The 21,397-nt window shown below is 30.8% G+C and overlaps 3 protein-coding genes across 9 annotated transcripts in view; 1 reads left to right on the top strand and 2 right to left on the bottom strand.

The window, feature by feature from the left end:
* The window catches only part of LOC126773329 (bumetanide-sensitive sodium-(potassium)-chloride cotransporter), a 40,535-nt gene extending 32,001 nt beyond the window's left edge, over positions 1-8,534 (bottom strand). For 2 of the 3 annotated variants that reach the window (XM_050494175.1, XM_050494176.1), the window contains exons 1-2: positions 6,785-6,956; positions 6,257-6,621 (exon numbers count right to left, since the gene is read on the bottom strand). In XM_050494175.1, coding sequence (XP_050350132.1) covers positions 6,257-6,621; positions 6,785-6,812 — 393 coding nt within the window. In that variant the 5' untranslated portion in view covers positions 6,813-6,956. Of the gene's footprint in view, positions 1-6,256; positions 6,622-6,784; positions 6,957-8,515 lie in introns of those variants that run through there. The other variant, XM_050494177.1, reaches the window with a different exon arrangement.
* Positions 8,535-8,894: 360 nt separating this feature from the next.
* LOC126773365 (arrestin domain-containing protein 17-like) lies at positions 8,895-14,447 on the top strand. Of its 4 annotated transcripts, none has more exons than XM_050494285.1 (9): positions 8,895-8,913; positions 9,838-9,978; positions 10,317-10,469; positions 11,302-11,510; positions 12,067-12,249; positions 12,579-12,764; positions 13,321-13,917; positions 14,009-14,076; positions 14,206-14,447. In XM_050494285.1, the coding sequence occupies exons 2-9, from the start codon at positions 9,864-9,866 to the stop codon at positions 14,210-14,212; spliced, it is 1,518 nt and encodes a 505-aa protein (XP_050350242.1). In that variant the 5' UTR covers positions 8,895-8,913; positions 9,838-9,863; the 3' UTR covers positions 14,213-14,447. The 4 variants fall into 4 exon arrangements, with proteins under 4 accessions (XP_050350242.1, XP_050350240.1, XP_050350243.1 ...); XM_050494283.1 differs by lacking the exon at positions 8,895-8,913 and adding an exon at positions 9,278-9,420; XM_050494286.1 differs by lacking the exon at positions 8,895-8,913 and adding an exon at positions 9,567-9,580.
* Positions 13,860-20,953, bottom strand: LOC126773371 (arrestin domain-containing protein 2-like). 2 transcript variants are annotated; one of them, XR_007669730.1, is made up of 7 exons: positions 20,581-20,953; positions 20,349-20,498; positions 20,018-20,226; positions 19,228-19,413; positions 18,179-18,367; positions 17,118-18,067; positions 13,860-14,066 (listed from the first exon to the last, which is right to left on the bottom strand). XR_007669730.1 is itself a non-coding variant. In XM_050494299.1 (6 exons), the coding sequence occupies exons 1-6, from the start codon at positions 20,708-20,710 to the stop codon at positions 17,576-17,578; spliced, it is 1,356 nt and encodes a 451-aa protein (XP_050350256.1). In that variant the 5' UTR covers positions 20,711-20,953; the 3' UTR covers positions 16,456-17,575. The 2 variants fall into 2 exon arrangements, 1 of the variants encoding a protein (XP_050350256.1); XM_050494299.1 differs by lacking the exon at positions 13,860-14,066 and having other exon boundaries at positions 16,456-18,067.
* Positions 20,954-21,397: the final 444 nt, after the last annotated feature.

Here is a 21,397-nt window from a genome sequence, read left to right as displayed (position 1 = left end):
AAGCTCTGTAAAGATCTCATAGTATAACTTTAAAACCATTTTATTCATAAATTAATTATTTCAACCCTTGTAGATTTTTGTTGTTGTATTTAAATTTTATTTTATGTTTTGTTTAATTGTCTATAATTTATTCATCTTTTTTAATTTTTAGTTAAGACATAATTAGGTTAGTATAGTCTTATCTTAAGGTCAATGTTGTTTACACCTGTAATGATTTATTCACCTAGATTTAATACCCTGTATCTAATGCTAAGTGAATGTGTTAGTGATAAGTCGATGGTGTAACTATTTCCAATAAATAAATAAATAAATTAATCTAAGTGACGTGTCCCGGAATCGAAACACTCAAAAATGAACCTTTGGGAAACTGGTTTCATTGCTTCTTTTCACTTGTATGTACATCTAATAGGCCTAGGTTATTACAAGTCACGTCACGTTGAAAGCATCAACTACACATTCACCATCAATAAGTCATTTGGAAAAGAATTTGACACTCGGCCTTTTATAACGGTAGTTAGTAAATGCATTGAGAAATAATATTATACTTTCAAGCTTTCGATTATGGTAACTAGAAGTTACAAGACTTTCCTAGCGTACTTATATTAGACGATTAACGATTTAATGCATGCTAATAAAAGCCGGACCTTGCAAGTCTTCCTACGGTGCCTCGGAGATCAAGCTAATCAGCCGGTTCCGGTTGTTATCATGAAACATCTCATAATAATTGTGAATTCTTGATAATTAATTACTAAAACCAAATATTGTACTTGTTTTCCTATTAAGGGTTGAAATGGCCAGCCAATGAAATAAAAAACGAATCCTCTAAAGATTTTGAATAAATTAGCCCAAGTAGAAAGGTTAGACTACACTTTTAACATGACGTTATATATTTTTCTAATATATATTTTTTAATATTTGGCAAATATATAAACTCAACACATGAACATACAACCCCAGCGAATTCGAAAGATCGAAGATTCGAAAGAAGGTAGATCGAATCAATGTATACCTTATCCTACCTACCTACCAACCTAGCTACTACCAACGAAAAACGGTATATTTCATAGGAGGAAACTTTAATTTCGCAACAAAGTGATTATCTTATAATAGGTTCCTTCCTCTGTCTACATTATTTCCCGCGAAGTGATCCTAGGCTTTGGGTCAAGTCGAATTCAATCATTCCATTCAAGACAGCAAGGTCGGGATTGCCTCGCCGGCTATTTTTAGCTGGCTAAATATAGATTTATCCACTTAACCAACGGCCAACGGATTCTGAAACTGATATTCATATTGCTTAAAGCAGTTTAAGTCTTAACAAACGTATTTGTCATCGTTTGAATCAGGAATTGTATTTGATAAGACAATTGATCTTGAGTCGTTTAGAACTCGACGTTACCGAGTCCATTTACTTTCATATTCATGAAGTAAGCAATCAAAACGTATATCGGGAAAGTTCTTTCTATCAAATATCGTAATAATCAAGTATCAACCTAAAAAGTATGAATCCGAGTGAGAAGCTTGATGTTAAATACTAAGAACATACTGCGACAAGGAAATCTTGAGAATTATAAGTAAAACTAATGTCGGTAAGGTAAGGAGGTAAGCTAAAACTAATTTGTTGGTTGTTCACCTTATGCTCGACTAAAATATAATAGAGAAACCTAGGGATGGACTTTTGTCCGATTTTCGGATTAGAGAAAAAATTAATATCAACATCTTGTAATGACAACGCACTTGTTCAACTATACTCTGGTATAAACAATGTGGTCTATACTATTGTTTTAATTTGTTAATGTTTAAATTTTTTGTAAAATATAATATAAATTCCTTCGCACACCTACGAACAATCTCTTGTGCATTTTCTCACCTTGACTGCTAGAGAATGCTTTTAACATTAAGCACGCCCAGAGTTTATATATTATATATGTATATAGATTGTATATATGATTGTATATATACAATGTATACAAATGTATTTGTGTTGTGCAATACAGTATTAAATAAATAACACTTAAAAAGTATAAATATGGTTCTTGTAGTTTCAAGTATATCATTGGAACTGATATTTCTCGTAAGAGATATTTTGAGGTGTCTATAGTATATCTTCTTCTAATAATTTACATAATCTATTGAATTAACTAGATACATAAAAATATATGTAGCAAATTATCTATGAGTAGCGATTGTTATTTTCAATACTATAATTTCTTGGAGATCGTCAGTAGATACTTGTAAAACCGGTACAATCTGGTATGAGCAACCGTACCACGGCCCCCTACACCTAGATTAAAGGTTAACCTCCAGTTATTAATAGGATTGTCACCTGCTAAATAAATTTTATGAGAAAGGTAAAGATATTACCTTATACGATTTACATTAGGGTACTGTTATTTTGATTAATGGGGTTAGGTAAGCTTACCGTCACGTACATTACAACAATTACACTATAAATATTAATTCTTGAATTACGGGCATATTAGACAGACCGTTATAATTATGTTCTCTAGACAAATTTCAGCTACAGCAGCCATTTTTAATTAAGACTGTAAGTTAAATTATCACAAATAGCGTTTCCTTATATTATAATAAAATTATTATATCTACAGCTTTATCTAAACAGTAAAAATTTACATTTCTGATATCAGCATCGCGGGTCTTCACGGCTAACACCAATTTAATGCTGATTCGAAATCTAATTAGGCGAATATAATAAGGCGATAAACGAGTGCAATAATTTGTAATAAAAAATAAGTACGTATATCATTAAAAATAATAATTTCGTCTAAACCCGCATTAGAGCAGCGGGATGTTTCAAGTCTTATCTTTAAGAGAGGACAAAGCAGTGGGACATTCACGGGAAATTACTATACTTTTTATAACTTCGTTCCTATATTTTTTAGTATTATATAAATATAGTCTTTATTAAATATGCTGTTCTCGTTCATCGATAGCAAATACATGGGTAATATGATAAATAAATAGCATATAAAATACAATAATATTAAGAAATAATAAACTGCAAAGTAATTTACAATATACATTATTGATACGTGCCAAACAAGTAATTAGTCACAATTTTATATACCTTATCGCCTTGCATAGATCACGAATAACATAAGTCAAGTACATGAAATTTATATAATGAAGTAATGTTACTTATTTATTTCATTTACTTTACAAAATTAATAAAATGCTTTTACAATATTTCTATTCGTCGTGTGAATAGCGGAGTGTTATAAACGGATTTCGGTTCGATTTTACAGATAATGTTTTTATAAAAAAAAAAAACCAGTTTATTTGACTCAACTACCAAGATGGCGAAGAAATTTAAAAAATAACCCTACTCCAGTAACATATTCATTATTGTTAATATTATAAACCTTATTTTAACAATCTGTTTTTTTGTATCCGTTACAACATATTTATCCGAGAGGGCCTAGTGGTTAGAACACGTGAATCTTAACGACGATCATGGGTTCAAACCCGGGCAAGCACCACTGAATTTTCATGAGCTTAATTTGTGATTATAATTTATCTCGTGCTTAACGGTGAAGAAAAACATCGTGAGGAAACCTGCATGTGTCTAATTTCATTAAAATTATGCCACACGTGTATTCTACCAACCCGCATTGGAGCAGCGTGGTGGAATAAGCTCCAAAACCTTCTGCTCAAAAGGGAGAGGAGGCCTTAGCCCAGCAGTGGGACATTAACAGGCTGTTAATGTCCCAATGTCTATACATACGATTCATAAGTCTTATAATATGTAACACGTATATACCTCAAACTATCATATAAATGTATTTGATTAGCTTTTTTACTAACATTAAAGCATAACTAATATCGATCACGGATCAGGCAATCTGCATACATTTCAAATAAACAATAAAGCAACGATTATACACAAAATAATCCAAATAAAAAAAGTTGATATATTTCTCGTATTAAGAATCGCATCGTTTAGCATTCAGTGGTATCTAGTGATATTATTAAGACGTACGCCGAGGCTATGGGAAGTGTAAAGGTAGTTATCCAATTTGTTGCTATTATGATTTATCGGTATAGGCACCTCTGACCTAGACCGATGGTAATATTTTTATGTCACATAAAGATACGATAATGTTTTTCCTAGACATAACAAACATTTTGGATATTATACCATAGTTTTTTTACTGCTTTATTTACTTTTATTTTTTTTACACAATCACGGCCGTAGGTTGCTGATCAGATTGAAATAATAATTTTCGTATAATGTTTTATTATACGAAAATGTTTAATATATAATAATGTTTATAATGTTTTATTATACGAAAATTATTCGTATCGTATCAGCATACAATAATAATATTATTTTTTGATGATGAGAAAATATATGAGTGTTTCTAGTAAGTTTAAATAATATCTAAATTTCTTTTAGTCATATAAAAATCGACGAGGCAGGCATCCAGGCCTCTGTTGTTACGATATATAAATATTTTTCGAATAAAAAAGCAAAATTAGATTTTTCACATTAATAGTAAATAATAATAATAATTAAGAACCCTAGATGAACACTGTTTTGCCTTAGAATTTTAAAAAGGATATAAGGAATTCAATCTTTGTATGTAGCATTATGTAGTCAAATTTTCAAATCTTTGCGAATTTACTTGGGCACCAGTTTGATAAAAGCCTCCAACTGTACTATGATACATATATTTAATGCTATGATCTGATTATTTATATATATGACTAGCCTTATTGTCTATTTTTCATAAAACATTATCTAATTTCATGATCAAAATCTATTTCTTTTATCCTAAGTGACAATGGAATAATTTACATTATTTAATTACAAACATTGAATACCCTGCGCTTATCATGAAATCAAAACCATTTTATAAATAGGTCTTATTACAAGAGCCATATAAGTTGAAATTAAATAGCACATTAAATCTATGAGGATACTACCTACCTGTAGTTTGTTTTATTATCTTATCAGAATGAGGTCATTCCTAGTTCCTGTATTTATAGTTATAATATACAATAACTTTAAGAGAGTTTTGTTATACACTCTGTTTTTGTTCTTTTATAGAATTTTTTTTTTAAACGACTTTTTTGAATATAAAACTTAATGTTTGTCGTTGTTTATTATTATGTTTTCACATTTTAGTTTTCACATGGTTTAAACTATACAGTACAATTTTGACACTTTTTTTTTTCTTTATTTAAAGAACTTGGTCACACAAATGACTATAACGCTCAATACATCTATAACTAGAAAACTGGGCTTGATACATGATGATTTGGATCATCTTATTCTCAAACCCAGTCTTACAAGTTTATAAAGAGCCCTGGCACCAGCGGACAAAGGAAATGCCAGGACGCATTTTAATCCCCCGACTTCTCTAATAACACCATGTGACATAAATATTTCATTACGTAATGGTTCATTCGTACGATTTGACTGAGAACTGTCTCCATAAAGAAAGCTTGCATAATCGAAGTGACTACAGACAATTGAAATATATATCCTACGTAGGTGCTTGGGGTGGATTCCATAACCTGAACCAGCCAAAACTTTACATATATTTAAAAATCTAATCTTTAATCTCTCTAACATGTTTAACCCATCTAAGAGACCGATCAAGCCATATCCCTAAATATTTAACATATTTCACTGTGTCCAAAATTATGTTATAAGCTTTAAGTTCAACTACACCTCTAAATGGACATTTTAATGCTATAATAACACTATGAATGTTCAATCGATGATATAAAAAGTATATTAAAGCAAAAATTATGCTTCACATGTTGTGATCATTACCTGTCTATCAAAATGAGTATACATTTTTCTTTCTCAAAATGAACTTATTCATGAGATCAACAAGAGCTCATGACTTCATGAGCTCTATTAAATAGAGTTTTTAAATGTAAGTACTTTATGCCTTATGTTGAGAACATGCAGTAGGCTAATAGAATCGAAATGTGATATTCATATATAAATATAATAAATGTCCCACTCAAGTCCAGCTTGAACCCTATGCCAATGATTACGATTTTAAGCCCGAGTAAACACCACAGAATTTTCATGTGCTTAATTTGTGTTTATAATTCATCTCTTTTTCGGAAGTGAAGGAAAACATTGTGAAGAAACCTTCATGTGATGGATGAAAATATACTAAACAATGTTAATGCTGTATATCAGATTATAGTGTTTAAGTTAAGAAGGTCCCACGCAATCCACGGTTCCTGCGTTAAATATAATATATTATTTTCTTACCTGAAACCTTGTGGTTGATGGCTGATCTTTGAACCGAGAAGGTTTTTCAATATCTCTGAAGCTACTCTTTGGTATGGGAGACTTCGGGCGCACTAACGATCCGTTGGTCACAGGTTCAACTAGCAGTTTTTCTCTCTCCCCATCCTTAGCCTTAAACTGAAGCCCAGCCTCCGGATCAGTTTCGTTTCTTATAATTTCAGATGGATATTGTATGTTACCATTCGTAGCGGCCATAGATTTCGCCGAACTGATTTTTCTAAATCGTCCAATAATAACGTCTTCTTCATCGTTTACCGGTACATTTATTTTTTCAGCTGTTGTTTTATCATTGACGATTGTTACGGTTACAGAGCTTAACTCGATATCTTTTTGTGATAATGCCATTATATAGAAGAAATACAAAGAAAGAGTAGCAAAAACCCTAAACTTTAATACATAAAATTATTTTTTTCGCCAAAAGCAAGTTTCGAGGTTGTGATTTGATTGTATATTAAAACGCCGAATGGGCGAAAATTAAATTATTTTCACCTAACAGGAAAATATTAGAAACACTCATAATTTTAGACAATATTTAAAAACAAAGATCTTTCTTTAAAAGCTCGTTAACAACTATTTGAAAAGCGCGGACAAGACACAACTACCGTTTTAAAAAGTGAACAATCAAATTAAAACGAAGTTCAAAATCTGACTGATTATTACGATGACACATTGACAACTGACAACAGAAACTGACATTTCACAATTTACATTGAACAAGAACGAATGGAATGAATTTAAGCATTCTTTTATTTTAAGCACTGGATACAAGTCTTATAAGCTTCCAATATTTGCGCGTGCAGTAATTTCTAAATTTAGTTTTTTTTTTTTATAGAATAGGAAGGTGGACGAGCATATGGGCCACCTGATGGTAAGTGGTCACCAAACGCCCTTAGACATTGGCATTGTAAGAAATGTCAACCATCGCTTATAGCCAATGCGCCACCAACCTTGGGAACTAAGATTTTATGTCCCTTGTGCCTGTAATTACACTGGCTCACTCACCCTTCAAACCGGAACACAACAATATCAAGTATTGCTGTTTTGCGGTAGAATATCTGATAAGCGGGTGGTACCTACCCAGACGACCTTGCACAAAGCCCTACCACTAGTAAATGGTGCTTAGGCATATGTACTGATTACTGAGTCATCATTATGCATTGGCAATTAATAAGTATGGAATTTCGGCGATTTATTTATACAGAGCGTTATATTATCTACAAGTTCACTAAAGTAGTGACTAAAAATATTAATTACAAAATTAATAATTGATGATTTATATATAAGGAAGAAATTATACTATTCTTTTTATCTTATCAAATGTTATATATTGCTACTTTATTATGTACAATTCTTTAAGTTAATAAAAGTCAAGTTTCCTGTTGTTTTACCTTTTACATATAAATAATTACACTTTCAATTAAAATAAACACCAAGTTTTAGTATTTTAAATGTCAATTATGCTAGCTTAGCCGTTGTAATATTAATAAAAAATCACATTAACTCACTGAATAAGACCAGCACACTGGCCACAGGCGTTAATAAACAAAGCTAGATTTGTTTTTCTTATACTGTTATACTATCTTACTCACCTTTCATATTGCCGCATAATTTCATAATGCTTATAAATATTGCCTTATCAACAAAAGTAAAAATAATAAAACTTCAAAGTGGTGCTTGCCCGGGTTCAAACCCGGGCAAGCACCACTGTATTTTCATGTGCTTAATTTGTGATTATAATTCATCTCGTGCTTAAAAGTGAAGGAAAACATCGTGAGGAAACCTGCATGTGTCTCATTTCATTGAAATTCTGCCACATGTGTATTCTACCAACCCGCATTGGAGCAGCGTGGTGGAATAAGCTCCACAACCTTCTCCTCAAAAGGGAGAGGGAGGCCTTAGCCCAGCAGTGGGACATTAACAGGCTGTTACTATAATAAAACTAGGAATTTTTATATCAGGAACTCGCACCCCGGTATTGCGTACATACGATCAGACTTGGGAAAATGTAATCAGATTAATGATTATTATCTGTAATTTTAATCAAGATTACGTATAATCATGTATAATCTGTTATGAGACATTACAGTATATACGTAATATCTCTATAATCCATTCCAATCGCAGGAGTAAAGATAACCAAACCTTAGATTTACATATTCCATGCGATTTGCTAATAGTTCTGCTGTATTATGCACTACAAATAGTTCTTGATTAATTTACCTTTATTTATAATGCAACACTATTCCACTTATAATAATAATAAAAATAACTTTATTCACCAAAAAAAAAAATAACTTTCCGGAAAGTTCCGCTTACAACTTATCGGACATTTAAATCGACATTTTCTCGCCAATCCATAGTGAATAGGTAATTCAAGATCTTGACTATTTATATAGCGTCAATTCGATGTCAAAGTTGTTTATTTGTCTTTATTCCTCTTGTAGATGGCGTGGAATAGATTATAGATCGTAGTTGCGCCAGGCTGTTCTTATGTATGGAAGCCCCGTCTCTGAAAACGTACACATAATAATAGTTATATATACTCTGTTTTGTACATTTTATCATGTTGATTTTTTTTATAGAGTAGGAAGGCGGACGAACATATGGGCCACCTGATGGTAAGTAATAATAAATGTTGCCTAAACGAATTCGATAAATTATAATTATTATCATGGTAAATAAAAAAGTAAAGTACCAATCTTTGTTTTATTAGACAACTCTTTATAGATTATTTTTGCATACTATGCACAAGTACACTGTGTTTCCCGATTGTGATTCTGTTTAGATGTTTATTATTGCTGAGCAAAAATTGGCCAACTTGTAGAAAACTATCGAGAAAGGCACTGTACTTATACATAAAATGCAATTCGAAGTATTTATAAAATGCACTAGTTCGAAATTCCCTCCATAACTTCTATTTCTAGTTTTAGTAGGCGGTACATAGATGGCGCAGGTCGCTAAGGGTATGGTATGGATGGAGATTGGAGTCGTTTAGTTATTCTCGTAATATTATACTAGACAGAGAAACTAGTTAGTTAAAGTTAGAAACTACTTAGTTTCTCTGTCTACGGTTATCCTCCTCTAAATAAATTATGTACCCTATTCCAATCGGAGTACGAATAAAGGTAAACTAATCTTAACTAGTTAGAACCTTTAAATACATTTAACTTTCGAAGTTCCAATTACAACTTCGCGGACATTGAAAACGCTATTTTTTCGCGAATAGATAGTGAATATCATAAATTATTCAAGATCTCGACCAATGATACGCGTCAATTGATATCGGTGACCAATGATATCGGTGTCAAAGTTATTTATTTTGGTTTATTCCTGTTGTTGTTGGAATAGGCTATACATTATATGAAGTGTTCTGTGATTCAGAACCACTTGAATCCTTGAATGAAATTATAATTATAACCGCTGTTAAGAAAAATAAGAATTAACAAGGAGTATTTACTATATAAACTTTCGTGTTGTATGAGTGAGACCTAAACTTTATTTAAATACCACAATTACTAAAAAATATATTGTATTATTTGTAGGCACCAAATAAAATATAAAAATAGATATGGGTTTCGATGATGGGCGTATGGTTTTAGAAAGCCCTAACGGAGCATATTATTCGGGCCAAACAGTTCGTGGGAAACTAATATTTCGACAAGACAAAGTAAAGTCATTTCGAGGTGAGTAGAAGAAAATGAAGTGGAGGCTTTTCATTAAATTCAAAATAAATCTAAACTATCCGAAACAAAAAAAAAGTAGAAATTATTGCAACTTGCAGAAGAATTGTGAAATTATTATTATATATAAGCAAGAAAACCTTATAAATTTTATTTTTCACCAAGATATTGATATTTATGAAGATATTAACTAGACATTACAATTTGATAGATCTTAAAACTTATGCTAGCTTTTCTAATAATAAAGTTTAATTTACATAAATATATTTTTTTGTCGAGGTTTGCAGTTTTTTTACATATATATTATGAGTAATAGTTCAATGTATTTTATTATACTTTAGGTATATATGTGAAAATACTTGGCTTTTGCAAAGTTCACTGGACAACAACAGAAACACGCAGAGTTAATGGCAAAACTTCAACTTACAGGAAAAATCATGAATCATATGAGGAATATGTTAACATAAAAGTTTATTTAGTAGGTGGAGAATCAGGTAAACATAATTTAAAAGTTTTAAAATTGTTTCTTGCATCAAAATTGACAATCTGCATTCAGATAAAATAAACACCCATTTATAGTTACTGGTAGAAAGAAAGTAATCAGAATCTCAGCCAACAATTGGTATATTTTTTTCACAATTTATAATATTTATCAGTTATATTAAAGCCTTAAAGAAATAAATTTACAAAAGATGTTACAAATGAAAATTAAAAATTGCTACTATACAAATCATGACCGTGTGAAATAGTGGCAAGAATGCTATCAGCATTTCTCCTTTGAATCGCAATTCTCATCCTGTGGGCAAAAAATAACCCTCCTGTCATCAATACAAGCAATAAGAAAAGGTTTCATATTTTTAATTAAGTTTTTGCATTATTACTCCAAGGTTCAAGGTTTTCAACTGCAAATTGAACAAACACATCATTTGGAATAAGAAATAAATAATATTCATAATTTGGTATATTTTTATCATTTGACATGGCCATCTGCTAAAGAAGTAATTGTGTTGTTTTGCAATGTGTGTCTTGTTAAATGAGTTAATTATTATAAAGGTTGATAACATTTAATTAAAACATTTTATTATGAATTTAAACAAATAATACAATTATAAAAATTACATGATGAAGGTCAAATCAAACTTTAAACCTCTTCTTATAGATACTATTAATATAAAATATTGTTATCAGATTTGTAGTTATTCAGTTTTATTTTTTACATGCAGAGAGTTTGTTGTCACTGCTCCTAAATTCAATATAAGTTTAATGGATAGCATTTGAGTTGACCAGCTTTTGAGTTTTTATTATAACCTTATTTTATATTTGCAGGAGATCATCAAATTCAACCGGGTGACTATGAGTATCCATTTAGTTTCAACCTTCCTGCCAGCTGTCCGGCATCTTATGAAGGCAGCTATGGTCACATAAGATATGAGATTAAAGCAGTTGTAGACAGAGCATTTAAATTTGATCAAGAGAAGAAGATTGCTGTTAGAGTGATGGCTCCCTTGGATCTCAATAGTAACCCATATTGTAGAGTTAGTATTAGTTAATCAAAATTAAAATTAATTTTGTTACAACTGATTTGTTGAATAATATGATTACATTAAATGTAGAGGAACATCTATCAAATATTGCTTTAAAAGTGGTTTTTCATGCCCATTCTTCTCTTTTCCATTAATTTTATAAAAGAAAATATCTTCAAAACATTAATTACATTCAATGATAAAGCATAAACTATGCTTGTGCACATAAGTCTATGGGCTAACCCTGGTTGGGATAAAAAGTTATTGAGTTATTTGTCAAGAAATTCTGTTAGTAGCAGCCCAGTTTTATTGTTGCCAGTGCTAACTTTTTCGTGCCTCAGGAAGCAGGTTGAGCCATCTATCCTGTGCCTGAATTATCCGATCCGTGTTTGATTGCTGTCCTATCGGTTTATGAAAATGCACTGGTAATTGTGCAAACAACTACACTATAAAATACTTAGCATTTTACTTTTTTTTTAAATAAACTTGTTAATTATTCTATGCAATTATATATTTTTTTATACACAGATTGATTTATTAAAATTTCATTGCTTATTTTATTGAACAGGAACCAATAGAGATGGAATTCAGTGCTTCATATTGCTGCTGCTGCTTTAGTTCAGGATCTTGTGACACAGTGATCAATGCACCCATGTCGGGCTACTGTCCTGGACAAAAAATTCCTATTGAAATTTCATGCACAAATAAAGGCAATGTGGAAATTAGTCATATTGAAATTCGCATTGTTAAGGTGAGACTTCAATAATATATGAAATTAAAATTTAGGTATTCTATAATTCTTTATGTTAAATTGGAGGATTGATTTTTATTTGACTTGGACTATTGTCATACTTCTTGCAAAAGCTTAGGCTATAGAAGTAATTTTTTTTTCAATAGCGCTAACGACAATACACATTTAACATAAGAATGAATACTTATTCAAAAGTAAAATGAGTGAGATGTTAATGTGCTGTCTAAGAATATTATAACTCCCTGCCATGACTTTGGTGGTCTTAGTGTTTTCTTGATAAGTTTAACCATAACCACCATGTACATTCTAATTAAATCTAATGTTTTTAGGAAGTAGTCTTCATTGCAACACATCATTCGGGTAGAAGGACACAGAATGATGTCATAGCTGAGATAAAAAAAGGGTCCGTACCTGGCAACACCAGTCGCAACTGGACAATAGAGATGGAAGTACCAGCTTTAGACATTTACAATCTCTCTGGATGTCGATACATTGATTTAGATTATAAACTTGAGGTAAGCGATTATTTAAATACATGTATAGTCACTTACTAACACCATAACTAGTTCACATGTTGGTTGAAATTCAAACAATCAATGTTTGTACCAATAATGTTTCATACATATTTTTTACACTTTTTTTTTCACTGAGCTTAGTGCTCTTCAATATCTACCAAACAAAAAAAGAATATCATCTTTGCCTATATTTTTATGTTGATACTTTTTACAACTTCTCATTGCATTATTTAATATTCCGTAAGGTTGCCTGGAAGAGATAACTATTTAAGCTATAAGATCTTTTGTCTATAGTTCTGTAACATTTACTTTATCTGAGTCTGTTATTTTACTTCTTGGTGTACAATAAAGTATATATATATATATATATATTGTATAAGGTGTAGGATTTTTTGTTGTTTGTTTATTAATAAAATAAATATTATATTTTATATAAAATAATAATTCTTGCTTGTTTATTATTATAAAGCATAGTGGAATAAATTACCTTTACCTATATTGGAAAATTTGTAAAACTTTTTCTTACAGTTATTAAAGTTTTTTTTAATTATTTTAGGTTACCATTTCTCCTGATGGATGTCACAATAATTCAGATGGATCGCGAAAAATAATTATCGGAACTACTCCCTTAGTAGGTTTCCAGGACAATGTACCGAATCCACTGCAAGACCAAATGCCTCAACAGATTTCAGCAGTGACTCAACAACCCTTGTCGTCTTATCCTGTAGCCAGTCCTTATCCTTGCAGTCCTCCTTACCCAACAAATACGCCATACCCGATTAGTCCTAATCAGCATCTTCCTTATCCTGTTACGTCGCCATACCCTATCTCTAACCCGCCGTATCCCACAAACAATCTGACGCAATCACCTCATCCGACTGGAAACATACCTTATCCTATTGGAACTCCTAGCATTGTTAGTAATTCACCATATTCTGATAATCCCCCTCCATACCCTGGAAATAATTCGCCTTATCCTACTGCCCAGCCAAATGTGCCATATACACCAAAACAAGTGGGATCTACTCCTGAGACAGGATCAAATGCGATTAATAGAACCTTATTAAAGACTGGTAACATCGGGTTTACCGTCCAGGGAAGCAGCAATGTGCCTTATCACTCACCAGAGGTTTTCCCATCTCACCCAGTTTCAGTAAGCATATATTATAAATTTGTATTATGTACTCCAATTATATTATATTTTTGTATTATGTACGATTTACAATATTTTTTTTGTTTGTTAGCCGGTTCCTGTAAACCCATACATAGCTGCGAGTGCACCTGTGCTTGATTCGCCCGACACTGAAAAAAAGTGAGTTTATATTTGATTTATATAATTCATGAAAAATCATTGATGAGTTAACAAAATGCACGAGTCTATAATATAAATAATCTTTAAATTAATTCCTTTTATATATATTTACAATAAATTCTTTTTCAGAGAATGAAAATGAATGAAATGTTGAAAAAAAGCTACATCTAACTGTTCTAAAGTACTTTTTCTTTTCTTTTGCTTAATCAAAAATATTTTTTGAAACATTTACCCATTACAATATAAATGTTATGAGACGCCATGCAGATGTGGAACATCGAAATTTATGGTTTTTGAAAGAATTTATATCAAATGAAACCAATAAAGTAATATGGTGTACAATAAATAACTATGCAATGTTTATAAGTAAATATATTTTTCTTATTATTATAGTAAAGAACCATATATCGGCATGCGTTTGCTTTCACGGCATACGAGCCGATCTTACCTCCCAAGGCGCGCCAATAAATGTTTAACATCAAAAATGTTTATTGATTGCTAATACAGAAAATAATTTTAAATGGTTGGATGCACTTCTGTTAGTGAGGACAGCAAACACATTTAAATTGTATTTATTTCTTATTAAACTCTATTGATATTGTGTTGGATTTTACCAAATAACAAAAAGCATTGACAGACTAGTAAGACAAATAATTTGAAAGTATGACGTTGGTGGTAACTAGTCGCGCTTGAAATGGAAATTCGTTATTAATGTTCGCAAACTTATAACTGTAGAAGTTGCAAAAGATATACATAGTGTGCAAGTGAGATGGAACGAGATCAGCCGGTTTTTATACATCTTCTCTTTATTGACACTGGATACACAAACTAGAATAATGTAAGATTTATTAACACTGATTTATAAAATGTAAACAATTTTAAGCATTTATATTTAATATATTTATATGTACGAATTTTGTCACCTTCAAATATGTCATTTGGTAATGTATTATCTGTTATTTTAATTTAAGGTAACCTACTAACCTTTTAATAATTAATTAATAATAATTAATTGGGGGGAAAAAATCTTAATATTATTTTTTATATTTGTTTATACTTTTATTACAACTAGTATAGTATGGGGTCGAATTTTTTTTAAACAAAATTCAATAAAAAATAATATTGTTTTGTAATAAATACTCAATATATTAACAATTATTTGATATATAGATTTACTTAAAGTTAGTTATTATCGTTTTATTCAAGTAAGGATTAGTTTAGATTTTTAAAGAATTTGTTATGTCACAACTGTTAGTGTTTGAAACGCATGTGATATTTAAAATCCAGCTTTATATATAAATATATATGTAATAACGTTGTTATAATAATATATATTGTATTTACACCGTATGTGCTCGAATCGTAATAGCTAGTGCTAATTTATTTAAAGTCAGTAATAAATATACAAATTGTTTCAATGTTAAACTCTTATAACTCACTGACTATATACAAATTAACACTAGTTCTATATATCGATCGCTAGTCATAAGTCGCAATATATGAGTACTTATTCTTGATGAGATTTGATATCCTATTTATGTATACATTTTTATGAATACAAATGTAGCTTAAAAATAAGACTTATAAAACGATTAGATGTAAGGAAGTCCTGAACAAAACTACTAAATATCTCGTTTCTATCTCGTTTGGTTGAGTTTTACCATAAATTATTACAATCTAAAAATAAATAACATAAAGTTTGCTAACGGTACTTTTGTCATACAACACTCCAAGAGATGCTATCCTAACAGCATTTAGTATGGAAGGATGTTTAATTTTATCATAATTAATTGAAAACGATATCAACAACTTATCTTACTCATTATGATAATTTACAAATTTTTAATAAACCATTTACACTTTTATAATTTTATAAGATGATATTAAGAAATGTTACAATAAACAATAACAGCCTGTAAATGTCCCACTGCTGGGCTAAGGCCTCCTCTCCCTTTTTGAGGAGAAGCTTTGGAGCTTATTCCAACACGCTGCTCCAATGCGGGTTGGTGGAATACACATTATTTTTATGAATAAATAAATATATTTTATAGAATACTGATTATTTTTTTTATTACAATATCACTTTCACTGTGATAGAAATTATAACGCTAACAAATTAATGTGTATGTTATCAAAAAATGCAATTACTTTAAGTTTGCTCTTGTATTTGGTTTATTCAGTTACCATGTAATTTTTTAATGGAAATTATTTATTATAATATTTTTTATAAGAGGGATGTTATAAGAAATTGAAATCAAAAGGATTGTTTGTCATTTATTAATAGAATATATTTACTATGAAACATAAATTTAGCAAAGGTATAAAATATTACAATATATTTCTATAAAAAATAACATTATTATATTCTTTGTTGTCGGTATTGTTAGTGCGAAAAATAGTGTTTACATATATATTTTTTTCTATTTGTGATTTCAAACTGGAAGGATTGTAATTTTAGTATACATATAAAAAAATAAAGAATCAGTTAAAATGTTTTCCAATAATATACACGTAATTTAAGGTATATTTGACCTTTTGCACGAACAATATAAAATTATTTATATTATATGAACATATTCAATATAATTATTAAAATGAAAACAATTTTTTAAAATCTTTTATACGCACACTTATTAAATAAAAAATAATCTTTGCAACCAATTACTGGTTTTTTTAGGTCAGCTGATAGCATGATTGAATGTTACTGTACTTTAGAATGTAGACTTTAAGTTCCTAGCAATACGGTATTAAATTATTTTTAATCCGTTGTCGATTTGCTTCTAACTAAAAATTCCAATTTATAATCACGATGTAATCCGCACGCGATTAGAAAGTGATGCGACCTATTAGAACAAAGACACAAGGTCCGCGAGTTAGTGATAAACTCGACAACTAGCGAGACGATAGGACGTGTTAATATTTATTGGTACACTAATCAACTGGATTTTTATTTGTGATTTTTTACTGCATAATTTGAGAATTTTACAATAGTAAGGTTAGATTAATAACATGAAATAATTCTGGCAGATGAACGTACATACCAACGCTTTCCCATATAGACGTAATCTGCTAAAATCATAACCCACTTTTGACTTTTCCATAATCGGATAACTATTATTTAGAACTTCTTTGCTAACGGTCCTCCGCTCCAGAACGGTCACTTTCGATTTACTGCGAAGGTTCCATCGCATTGTAATAGCGCGCGGATAACTTATAATATAAATGTCTAAGGACGTAATTTATTCAAAATGGCACCTAAAATTTGAACATAGTATATCACAGACAGTAATTGTTATTTACTAATGATAGTAAAATAACATATACAAAAACTTATGAGTTACTTTTTTCTTGGAATAATAGATTAATTAAGCATAAACATATTTTTTTATACTATAGTTACTTTAAGCGATAGTTAGAATGTTATTATAAAAATGTTAAAAAAAGTATTATTATATTATATGTTTTCTAAAATTTATTTCAAAATATGACTTTTTTTAATTTAATACGAAGGTGGCGCTGACGGTACTGGTGAAAAAGGTTGCATCGAGTAGGGTGGTGGTGGACTCTGAGGAATCATATATGGGATGGCTTGACCTTCGGGTAAAGTTGGAAAGGTCGGTATCGGCATGGATGTGGAGTTTTGATCAGTTCGGGACATTGCATTAGTTTCGAAGACACCTGGAAGAATGTTTTTAGAACCAAACATATTTCCATCGACCACGTTTGCTACAACGGGATACGGGAAATTAGGGATAGGGCCCGGCGGACATATTTGTATATTTTGAAAGTTTGGCGCATTAACAAAAGCTTCTGTGTAAGGTTGGCTGACATATAGCGGGTTGTCTGGATTAGGTATGGGTGCGTTCGGAAGGCAGTCAGCCATGGGATGAGTCAACTTTACGTCTGCAGTACTACCAACAGGCACCAGACCCATGCAAAACTGAGCTTCATCGGAAATATCGTCATTGCAGCCTGACACTTTCATTGTGACCTAGAACAAATAAATTATAAATAGTATACTAATCTATACAAATTTTAGAATTGTCCCGATTCTTGTCAAAAACTATATCGATCATAAGTATATTCTCTAAAATCTTCTCACTTTCAAAAAGTAGCCCACATCTATAATTCCGCAGTTGTCGAGGTTCAAAGCGATGAACTTCGGCAACACGAGCTCGAAGTTGTACTCTCGGTTCGTTTTACTCAGGATCGGTCCTTTTACCATCGACATGATGATTTCCTCTGGCGGTATAACCGTTGACATCGGCTGCTGACTTAAAAACCGCATTTTCTAAAAAGGTATTTACAATATATTTATATATATATATATTATTTGTCTAAATGTATGTTACTTGTGCTTGATTTTACCAGAACGGGTGGAACAATTGCTTTTTCTTACTACTTTCCACCTATAATTTCTACAGACTAGAGTTACTCTCGCATTTATGATATAAATATGGATTAGTATAGATAAGTAATAATCATAAAATCATAAAAAAAAAAAAAAATAGTAAAAGCCGAGATGGCCGAGTGGTTGGAGCGCGTGAATTTTAACTAATGAATTTTCATGTGCCAATACTTAATTTGTGTTTACAATTCATCTCGTGCTTGACGGCGAAGAAAAACATCCTGAGGAAACCTGCATTTGTCCAATTTCACTGAAATTCTGCCACATGTGTATTCCACCAACATGTGGAGGCAGCATGGTGGATTAAACTCCTCAAAAAAGAGAGGAAGCATTAGCGCAGAGACAGGATGTTACTGTAAAATAATAATAATGTCTTCCAGACTCTGGGCTGCTACTGAGAATATTCGACAGAATTAATCACTTGCTGCAAACAATGAAAATGAAAGTAGAACGCATCCCTTTGTTATCCTTTTATATGTCACGAACTAAAAAGAGTATGGTGTTTATAATATTTCAAACTAATTTTGTGTTTTCGAAATTACATCATCTTTGGTCCATAGGTTTCGTTACAACATGCAAATATATGGAGTTACACAGGTTTACAGTTCAAGTTAAAAGGTATCTCTCTAGCACAATACAGTATTATTCAAGCCATCTTATATTGGAATGGAACTATAATCATTGACTTATATCATCATGGATACTGTTCCCTAGTTGTCTGCTCCCCTAATGTATGCACTCACCCTGGCCAGTTGGAACACTATCTTCGAGACCTCTACATTGGCGCGGTTGTGTGCGCGCACAGTCAGCGTCACGCATTCGCCCGGACTGGCGCCTGAGTGCGGCGCACTCACACTCACGTGTAGCGCACGTTGCGCGCACGCACAGTTACAGCTGTACACCTCCTCGAACTCCATCTCTATGGGTCTCTATTGACGTTTACCTCTATTAATGTCTTGCCATATTTTAAGGAAAAATTATTGATAGTGTCAGCATTCAAAGTCAGGGTTTTACAGTCCCGGCTACTGAAAGTTTTTGCATTCTGTCAAAATATGTGAATAGAGAAGGCATCTATGTATTTACACAAATTTGCATGTTAAAATCTCCTTCCCAGTTAGCTTATTATATATATATTTGAAATTTGCTTCCATAGCGAAATTTCGATCCATTGACCATCATTAGTTTTATTACCTCATTTCTAATAATTTAGTAATATTTTCCTTGAATCAACTCATTATATAAGTCTGTATGTTTATCAGTAAATGAACTTAGAAAAGAATAAGAAGCAAAACATTCCTACTATAAAATCTTATGTATCTAAGAATAGCACAAAATATGAAATTATTCAGCTTATATTATTAATATTGCAGCTTATATTATTTATAGTGCAATAAGAATTACTAATTTTGTATATAAAACAAAATAGCAACCATATTATAAGACTGTTAATTAATTTTACTCTCATGGCAATCTCAGATAAACAATTTTAAGAACTAAAGTGATGATTTTTATTATTAATATATCATTAGATACCTTAATTTCTTCAGTGTTTAAATCCAAAGGTGCAATAACTTGAAATTGTTTTACAATTTCCTCCTTAGTAACTCCATCTTGAAGCAGCAAATATGCTGTCACATTGTATGTAATTTCACCTTTTTCCTCTTTAAACGATGATGGAGCATTGAAAGGTATCTGATATTGAAATGGTAAAGAATGGTTCCCGGCTGGAAGTGATGATACACCTAAAACGAAAAATATATACAATTTTACATATAGTACATAAAAAAAGTAACAATTTGTATTTATTCAATATCATGTATTTACACAAAATATTATTACAAATGATTTAAAAACGAAAACATACCATTGCCTCCAATAATACATTGTGTAAAGTTGAAATATTCTTCATGTCCCGCATATTTAACCATTTTTTTCTTTTTTACACCATGATAGACTTCTTGCTCCTCTTCTGTCCATAAAACATTTGCTTCGCCCTTATAAATCACATTTAAGCCTAAAAAATAACAACAAACCAATTTGATCCAAGGCATTGATCTTATAACATTTTTGATAATTTAATATAAAAATAAACTTACACAAAAATGACAGACTGTTATTTAGCTCAAAGTTAACTTTCCCAAAAATCGGTTGCCCTGAGTAGTAGACCTCTTTTGGTTCATCTAAAGTTATTGTACCATTTCGAAACCCTATACCATTTGAAACCATCCTTATTTTTTCTAGTAAAAAAGTATTAAGCTTTTATAGACTTTTAGTAAACATCAACGAGAAAATTACAACGTTTTCAACGATCATAAGGATTAATATAATTTCCAAATATTAAGGCACTGTTAACAACTCTGGACGATATGTGAATCATTAATTATTATAATTTGTTTGTTTAATTAACTGTAGTACAACAATTTTGTTTTATTTCTTAATTAACCTATCTATTGTGTTATAAATGTAACAAAATAAATTTGTATGAAGATTGAGGTATGAACAAAACTGTTAACAATTGATCAATCGGATCAATCAAATTGACATTTTAATGACATATCGATGATACATCTTAGAATAATAAATTTGCTGCGAATAATTAAATTTCAAAAATTTTTCGAGATCGTAATAGAATTTCCATTTTCATTGTAGAATAATATTAATATTTATTCTATTTTATAAGTATGAAAGGTATTTTTCTATAACTTATTTAGTGCTAAAAAAGCTTGTATGTAAAGCAAAAAAAATCTTAAACAAACCAAGTACTGGTTTGTTTAAGTTTGCGGATAATTCCGTCATTGGTAGAAAATTTAAAATATCTGCTGTACAAATCATGACAGCGTGGAAGTTGGCGAAAATTTTAGCAGCATTTCTCCGTTGAATCGTAAAGACAGAGATAAATTAACCAGCATAAAA

This window comes from Nymphalis io, chromosome 14 (assembly GCF_905147045.1).
Source record: "Nymphalis io chromosome 14, ilAglIoxx1.1, whole genome shotgun sequence".
NCBI classification, from domain to species: domain Eukaryota; kingdom Metazoa; phylum Arthropoda; class Insecta; order Lepidoptera; family Nymphalidae; genus Nymphalis; species Nymphalis io.
The sequence above is the reverse complement of the archived record's forward strand: the minus strand, read 5'-3'. Positions and strand labels throughout refer to the sequence as shown.

Excerpts from the sequence above, each read along its gene's own strand:
- LOC126773365 (XM_050494285.1), top strand. The coding sequence starts at position 9,864 with ATGGGTTTCGATGATGGGCGTATGGTTTTAGAAAGCCCTAACGGAGCA. Across the intron at positions 11,511-12,066 it reads ATAGTAACCCATATTGTAGA|GAACCAATAGAGATGGAATT; the intron begins GTTAGTATTAGT and ends TTTATTGAACAG. Across the intron at positions 12,250-12,578 it reads TTGAAATTCGCATTGTTAAG|GAAGTAGTCTTCATTGCAAC; the intron begins GTGAGACTTCAA and ends TAATGTTTTTAG.
- LOC126773371 (XM_050494299.1), bottom strand. The coding sequence starts at position 20,710 with ATGGTTTCAAATGGTATAGGGTTTCGAAATGGTACAATAACTTTAGAT. Across the intron at positions 19,414-20,017 it reads TAAACACTGAAGAAATTAAG|AGACCCATAGAGATGGAGTT; the intron begins GTATCTAATGAT and ends AAACGTCAATAG. Across the intron at positions 18,068-18,178 it reads ATGTGGGCTACTTTTTGAAA|GTCACAATGAAAGTGTCAGG; the intron begins GTGAGAAGATTT and ends TATTTGTTCTAG.